Source organism: Mizuhopecten yessoensis, unplaced genomic scaffold (assembly GCF_002113885.1).
Source record: "Mizuhopecten yessoensis strain PY_sf001 unplaced genomic scaffold, ASM211388v2 scaffold2681, whole genome shotgun sequence".
NCBI lineage: Eukaryota > Metazoa > Mollusca > Bivalvia > Pectinida > Pectinidae > Mizuhopecten > Mizuhopecten yessoensis.
This window is the reverse complement of record NW_018404667.1, coordinates 935,235-943,973: the sequence shown is the minus strand read 5'-3', so window position 1 is coordinate 943,973 and position 8,739 is coordinate 935,235. Positions and strand designations below refer to the sequence as shown.

The 8,739-nt window shown below is 32.8% G+C and overlaps 1 protein-coding gene across 1 annotated transcript; it reads right to left on the bottom strand.

The window, feature by feature from the left end:
• Positions 1–967: 967 nt before the first annotated feature.
• Positions 968–8,082, bottom strand: LOC110446375 (cathepsin L1-like). Its single transcript, XM_021491496.1, has 8 exons — positions 7,998–8,082; positions 6,261–6,403; positions 5,851–5,956; positions 5,156–5,305; positions 4,295–4,418; positions 2,735–2,835; positions 1,744–2,018; positions 968–1,184 (listed from the first exon to the last, which is right to left on the bottom strand). Exons 2-8 carry the CDS (start codon positions 6,401–6,403, stop codon positions 1,085–1,087), a joined length of 999 nt encoding a protein of 332 aa, XP_021347171.1. The 5' UTR covers positions 7,998–8,082; the 3' UTR covers positions 968–1,084.
• Positions 8,083–8,739: the final 657 nt, after the last annotated feature.

Here is an 8,739-nt window from a genome sequence, read left to right as displayed (position 1 = left end):
TCATGCTCGTGTTTGCATAGATGTTTAGTTGACTATATTGAGAACCTCTTATTGACACAAGGGTACATGAGTGACATAGAGGTTCCCAATGGTTTGTTATCGTGTATATATAACTCGAGTTAGTTAATTTTAAAATTGTATAAAGGCACAAGGTTTACCGAGTGTCTCTTACAGTTTGAAAATCAACTAACGAGATTTAGATAAACATGATAACCTACCATCACGAGTTTGGGGTCCTTTTTTCTGCAATAACGTTCATATTTTATTTGGAAAGCCATATGTATTCCTTGAAACCACACTATGTCGGGAGAAACAAATGTCGTGAATCATGACGTCACAATGGAAGATGACGTCGCAAGGAATTGTGAGGTGACGTCATTAGTAAAACATTAACCGATGGAAACACGTCCAGGGTGTTACCCACTAGAACAAACATGTTTACTAACTCCTAGCAAGTTTATCCAATGAATCGGGAGTGATGAAACCTATGGTGGTTGTGGGAGAGATATGTGTTTATGTTGTCGTGTGTATTAACGAATGTTGTCTTAAATGATCAAGAACATTCCATGCATTCACATATTTTTGTTGCAATAACAAGATGATATTGATTTTAAATTTGCCTAAAACAGTAAAACCATAGTCATGATTTAAAATACATTCAGAAACAGACCATACCGAAACTGGATTGATCGTTAAACAGATTTGAATTAAGAATCCTGTCTATAACTGATTTCTTTTAGTTTTTTGATCATGTACATGTTTAGTTTTTTTTTAAAACATGATTAATTCCACGGTTAAAAACGAAATAGATCCAATATTGGAAAAGTATATCTAACTTGATTTAAACATGTACCCACCACTTAAGACTAAACGGCAGCTCTAAATAAAAAGCGAATGCTTTTAGAGGTGATATTTTAAAACATAAAAATTCATAATCATATGCTATGCAAATCAGAAAAGAAACAAATGATTCTTTGAATTATTTATTAAAAATGAAAGAAATAGTTTTTCACAAATGGAATGAAAATGATGGATGAGATCATCACGTGTGAGCTATTTTTAATCAATGAACGTCCGTCTTCCATTACACTGTCGGATAGCTGGCCTGAGTAGCCAATCCACACATGTTTCCCGCGTTACGGGCGATTTTGAAGTATCCTTCCATTCCCCATTTAGTTCCCCAGCTGAAACAGAGAAAGACAAAGAAACAATTATAAATATGACGTATTATCGGTTGATTGTTTATGACATATCAATTTTCTGTGGAATTGTTAATTTTGGCGAACAATTAATATCATCTTGTAATTTCGAATTGTTAAATTGTTCGAACGTATGGTTATGATAAATTAACGGGTAGGTTTTAAAAATAGAATGGATTAAAGCATGAAAGATATATTTGTGTTTCTCTCAACGTGCATGCACTATATCTATGACTCTTCGGGTGATTCATGAAGTTGAAATATCGTTATTAGATTCGTATTAAAATTTGCGGACTGTTATAGCAACCATAAATATCCACTAAATATCATTTATATTTATTATATATTATTATATTTATAATATTTATCTTAAATAACGTTTTAGTTTTTGTCTTAATAAACTTTTGTTTATTGTTTGTCTCCCTTTTTATCCAAATTACAAGATTAGGTAGAAAGCCTGCAGGAAAATACCAAGACCAACTTTAGAAAACTAATGAATAAATGAAAGGAAAAAGGATGTTAAGAAGCAAGGGCGATAACTTGCCTGTTCTTGACTAGCCAGTAATCCTTGCCGTCGTCGGTACCATAACCGACCGCTAGAACTCCGTGATCCAGACTGGTAGAGCTGCACTTGGATTCGCTGTAAATACCGGTTTTATATAGTTGGAATGAACTGTGGCCGGCGTCCATGGCAACTGAGATAGGTCCCATGGTTGCTACGGCACTTTGAAGATCTGACTCACTCTTACTCTTGACATCGACATAGCCAGTATCTGTGGCTCCTATGTCGTTTTTCTTGAATCTGCAGAAAAATCCAGTCTGAAAACAAATAATTAATGGTAGTATACTTAAATCAAAAACATCGAAAACATTTATATTTTATTATAGATATAGAAACAAGAAACAAAAGATATATATATAAAAAAACCAAAAAAAAAACATTGATATGAATGCCCTCTGATCTTTTCTTCTTATATAAGGAATTTGCACATTACTAAGTCTGCATGATCATTCCAACTTCATTTATCATACGTGTTTTTGTTCGAAAGATAGAAAATTTGAATATGTAATTTTAAATTTATCTATCAGATAGGTTTTATATTGATTTTTATGGCTATCGATTATTTAAGTCTTTTTTGATATAGCATCACTGTAGATTAATAAAGTCACAGAAGGAATTAAAAAAAATATATTTAACGAAAAATATGCAGATATAATACCCATTATTATGTCATTTATTATTTAAAGTACTGGTATTATTTTGTACGTCAAAAATATTTCAAAATGTATTTAATGTTCCAAAATATAAAAATTGTTCGTAGAAACTTGTTCTAAGTCCATTCAATCGTAACATTGTTCATTGCATGTTTCTCGCAAGGAAATTATTTAATAACCTTCTTGCACACATTATATATTATGATATAGATATGCGTCTGGACTGAACTATTACAAACTATTAACATGTGTTGATATGATGAATTTTAGTCTATTTATTATAATTACAGTGATCTAAACACTTGAGTATCTTTCATTACCCTAGCTGTGTATGGGTAAGATGACTCGGTGTCAATTCCGTTGTTAATCTTAATGTATTTGAAACCCTGGTCCATTAACCCTCCTTTACATCCGTGGTTACCTGTCAAAGAACGCACATTTTGTATTTAAGAACAATGACTAACGAAATATATCTATGCAGCTTAAACAAGGAGAAAACCAAAAATAGAAAATAAAATAATAGAAAAAAACGAAAAAGGAATATATTTCCTTTAATATACATTTAAGAACAGACTCTATAAACATTGGATTTATCAGAAAATTATTTATAATTACAGAGCTAACATAACTTGTTAAACATGTGATATCCATACCCGAACTTTCATATATGTGTACATGTATATTATATTTAAAAAAACATGTTTGAGACCAGTGGAGAGGATCATATAGATCCTGTATCGGAATTAAACTAAAATAAACAAAACTAGATTACAAAGGAAGTGGCTGTATCTCTATTTAAAATCAGTAGACCATATATTTCAAAATCAGAAGCATGCACGCTAACAGTGACTACAATATTTAACTTTCTGTCTAAACGGCAAGTCCAAGCATATTTGTTTGTAAAATTAGGAAAAAACATTTGGTAGACGATAAACAACGAATCATAGCTCCTCCCAACCTCATGCTGTGCTGTTCAGTTTGGTGATAATGTTTTACTTAAACGATGAACAGCTTTGTTACAAAATGATGCTTCTTTATCGATTTCTAATAACCGTTTTTGAGATGAAATGGTATCGTCAAAATAGGTTACCTTAGTTTAATATATCAGTGAACAAAAAATCAAACTGTACTATTCCGTTTGAAAGTTTGAACCGAAATTTATATAACTGTTGTAAATCATGGGCATATATCATATATAATATTGATTTTTAAAATATATTAACATATATATTTAATCTTCACTTAAGATTGTTTGTTTATTTTTGGTTTGATTTACGGCCAATCTACAGTTTGAATCATTAAGGGTCAAACAACACTTAAGATAGATGTCCCTAATAGGAATTCACCAAACCAGAAACATATTTTTTTGAACATATCAATTGTAATAAATCATGAACTAATGGCATTGAAATCTTTTCAAACATATTTTCTAATGTTGAATGCGTAATCGATCATACAATTATTTAAGCAATGAATGTTTGAGTTGATGTTGTTATGGTCCTATAACTCACAGTGCTATTAATGACAAACTTTGTCAGCAATATAAATGTTTGATATAGGACCATAACAATATATGCTAAAATGATCATCATTTATATTTACATTGTGATAGAGTAGTTATGTTTTATTTAGTTGTTTCGATAAGTTTTTGAACAGCAAATCAAGTGTTGACAAAAAAGAAATTAATGACGTCACAATAGAGATTGATGACGTTACTATACCAAAATGTTTATTGTTGTTATTGTCTCATAACAACATTTGCCTCGCAATGCATTACAATGGAAGGTGCAGAGCAAATGTATATATTTCCTTGTAAATAGTTTATCATGAGAATGAAAATAGGGGAAAACTCATTGTCTGACACATGAAAACTATTGTACCTTCCCGGGATGAGCAATCAACAAGATTCTGCTCCGAAAGGGAGACCAATTTTCCTGTCTTCTTAAACGTTTGTCCCTCAAGAGAACCGGTGGTAGAGAAAGCCCAGCACGAGCCGCATTGACCCTGAAACATAAGTCATTATATTTATAACTGTAAAAGTAATCATTCACGTGTATGAATACGGTGATGACTCATGTGATAGTCTCAAGGTAAAAACGAAGGTATTAACATGATACTCAAATAGTACATATTTTAGCCGTATTTTAACATAAGCGCTTTTTCGCGCCGTAAATATTACGCTTAATTTTGAATTTGCTAATTACAGTTTCTGAATATAATTTCTACTTTCATATATTGTTAATGCGCCAATTCACCATTGCGCTAATCTGTTAAATTGATAACACGCTAAAATTTGAGTTTGCTAAAATTAGTACTTTTTCAGTAATGATATTTTTTGATCTTTGAAAAAAATGTGTAATGTATAATATAATCAAACACAGAATCGCTACCAGAATGAAATTAAGTCTTAATTATTTGAATGTATAGCATCGATTTCAAAAATAGATACACTGATTATCATTAAATGTATGGACTCTAAAAAAAGTCACACTAAAAGAAATTACCAGTGCGTTCTCCGTAGAAGGAATGAATATTTCGAAATATTTCAAAAACGAAAAATGTAAAATAACAAATTTATGGAAATAGAGAAAGTAGTTCGTGGTAAACCAATTATCTGCGACAAACAAATTTCATAAACACTTTGTATATGGCGTCCAAATGTTTCTTAAGGATAATGATGTGTAAATTAAATGAAATGTTGATCCATATTGACATATTTTTTATCTCTTTATTTAACTGACCTGGTTTTTCACTGGAGTGACGTATCCCTTTGTTCTCCAGTCAACAGTGTCAGGAACCTTGACGTTGCTTGGAGGCATAAACAGACTTGCACCGGAAGTGGAATTTCTCATCATGTATCCATTCATTGTCTGGATGAATTCTTCGCTTGTCTGAACGACATTTAGAACAATGAAATAGCAATAAGTAAAATGTCATTTACTGCCAGGTTATCCATATAAAAGAATGCATAATTGACAATATTGCTCCATATAACAACAGGTTTTATTTCTCTCAGGCGATGTAGTGTTTAATGACTGAACAAAATATTTTATACATTATTTATATATTTGATATTTTTCAAACTGTTGATATTTGTTGGAGGTTCTGAACTTCATTAGTCATACTGCAAAATAAGCAGAACACATTGTCTTTTTTAATATTTAGATAAAAGCAAAAATTAGTGGAAATGCATCGTTAAAATTGATCTTTTGATATTATATCTATGTCAGGTAACACACATTGCGTTTACGTCCATTAAATGGACGACTCGTTAACGGTTTATAGAATGTTCCGATCTATATTGTTTCTACCTAGTTAGATAACGAATGCAACATATATTAAGCAAATAAGCACCGTTACATGTTCTGAATTTAATGGTTTTAACAAAGTCAAATTAACATCATGAATTTTAAATATATATTAAAATGACACTTACCATGTCCCCGTATTCATTCATACCCAGGGTGTAAGTGTGGACCCCACGGTCAAATTCCAGATTGTGTTTCTGGATGAGGCGGACGTTGCTCTCCCAGATCTGTCGTCTAAATAATATTTTCAATATTTGTGCATATGATAATGAATCTTTCATTAAGGTGTGCATTTACATCAGTGCAAACAAAATGTACAGAATTTACGCTAAGTAGCTGTATGGTAGACGCAGCAGTATGTACTATATACACAAGCGTTAATGTAATGATGATGTAATTAGATATATTTAATCTTGAACACGTTAAATTCCTAAGAGAAAATAGTTCGTTTCTACACTGTATACGAGTTTAGTTTCAAGGCGATTATTTGTTAATGATTGATATGTTCCAAGCATACAAATTACAAACAAACATTTACCTCATCATGGTCTCCCCCATGAGGTTATATTCCTTCCTGAACATGGTCTGGAATATTTTCCATTCGTCATCCAGTCTTACATCTGTGATAGGTACAGCCATGGCTGCCACAATCACGGCGGCGACACAGACTAGTCGGAGCATCTGTTAAAAATCGAGGAAAAACATGTATAGTCCTTAACATTGAATCATTTACTGCCCCCTCCCCCTCTCGTTTTGTTCGGTAACTTCATAAGGCTTCTTATTTAACAAATAAGTTATCAATATACTTATTTTTCATTATCGAACTAAATACATTTTCATCCTCGCAAATACTTAAGTTAAATGCTTCTTTGTCAAAGGATGATAACAAGGGCTATAAAACTGCGACCTACAGAAAACACATAGCCTGAACACGGTAGCAATAATATCATAACATTCTAAGCATATGTGTCATGAAACCAAGGAAAAATTGAAAAAAAAAACAATCGAATTTGCGTTTTTATTTTGTTAATTTGATTTTTCGTCATGTAAATAGTAAAGGTCGTTTGAAGACATGCTTTCATGTGTAAGCGTGTATATGTGCTGAAAGCTGGATGTTAGTGGTTTGACACCTTGCAATTTCGCGGATCTTTTAAAGCACCAAGCCGAATGCACCAACAAAAATATACACCTGGTCACATTACGGAACGGCTTAGGCAGTTGTTGCTACTGCAGGAAATATCATTTACGAAGTTTAAATACTATGGTTTGTACCGGCCAGGGTAAAAAACACATTTCCTTTCTCACTTGGACAAATATAAGGTTCTAATATGTGGCAGTGAGGGTGAGGGACGAAATGCCCTTATCTACACGGGGTATGTGTCCAAATACACTATCGACACTCGCCATGCAGTCTGTCATACGATTAAATATCTACTTGACAATGAACTTGATCGTATATACCGAATAGGAGGTTGTGACACCGTACTCGTGATGTGTGTACATATACAGGTCGCCTATCTGTTTGGACTTTGTACCCATACGAAATATGATGTACAATCGCAATCTTCACACCTATATAAGGACAAAAACATCTCAACTGAAGTTTGTTTGGTTGTCTGAAAGGCTAAAAGGCTCTGATTAAAACTGAAGGCCGTTTTGGGTGCAAAGCGTACCAAGGCAACTACAGTTGGCTTCCTTGTGAGTAATGTATATGTGCGTATGTGTGCCTTCTGTATGAAGTGTCGGTGCATTTGCCTTCTGATGCCAACTTTATAGTAGGTGCTACCTCACTTAGAAAACAAGCAAAACGCACCCAATACATTATCCCACCCGGTCACATTATACATGCAACGGGCTAATCAATTTTCCGATAACCATGTATGCTGCATGTATAGCAGGTAATTGAAACTATCCTTTCTAAGAACTTTGGTATTTCCCGGCTTGCTGTCAGAACTTATTTCCTTTCTTATTTTGGCAAATGTTGAATAGCAAGGCAACAGGTAAGCTATTGGCAAGCATGGCGCTGACATACAAAAGGTTGTTAGAAGAAGAGAGAAAGAGAAGTCCTAACGACATATCAGCAATATAAAATCAGGTAATATAGTGCACCAGGATTGAAAATAGACAAACGGCAAGTCTTGTCAGAGGAAAAAGTCAATGATTTTGTACATGATTCTTTTCAATCTCATTAAAAATCAGTGCAGCATATATGATTTAACATATAAAGTATGTGCAAAGAAACAAATCAGTGATACATAATCAGTGAGTTATCTACCTTGGTATGTGTTCTTCAACCTGAGTGCAAGTCCAGAGTGATTTCTGTTACTGCATCTGTCAATATATATACATCTGTATCACCTGTCAACCCACTGTGTGGAATATGTTCACCGAAGCATTTTTACTACGAGTACACAGCCAAATGATACGTTTGGAGGATACGAACAATAAATAACAATAGCATAATAAGAAATTTAATAGGTATGTTTTATAATATTTTTTTTCCTATTAAACAAATTCCCATTAAATATGAAATTGCAATTTTTACGAGTCTATGTCGATATTATGTTTCTGGGGGGAATATAATGTTGGTGCTTATGACATAGTATTTCAGTAAGACGGCACTACAAGGTATACTCAGTAGCATCAGATCTGTGCTATCGCAAGCAGTCAATTACACCAATATAACATGTACAAACATGCGCGAATACATAACAATTGAATGCACGTCTTTAAATTACCTTAGCTGCTGGTTGGACGCTAAACCCTGTAAAATCATCCAACTTTTTTTTGATATTAGCTGCGTTTGCATTGTTTGTATCCTCTGGTGTCAGAATGAATATCAAAATGTATCATACAAACAATGTAAACGATATCATCGTTTTAATATAGGAACGTATTTTATGATTCCATTATGAAAACTATAGCATTGTTACTAAACTGTCAAAAATGCTATGAGTAGGTTATACAAAGTCATATTTTTTACGTGTCAAATATGTATTCTTTTAAACTTTTCTTAT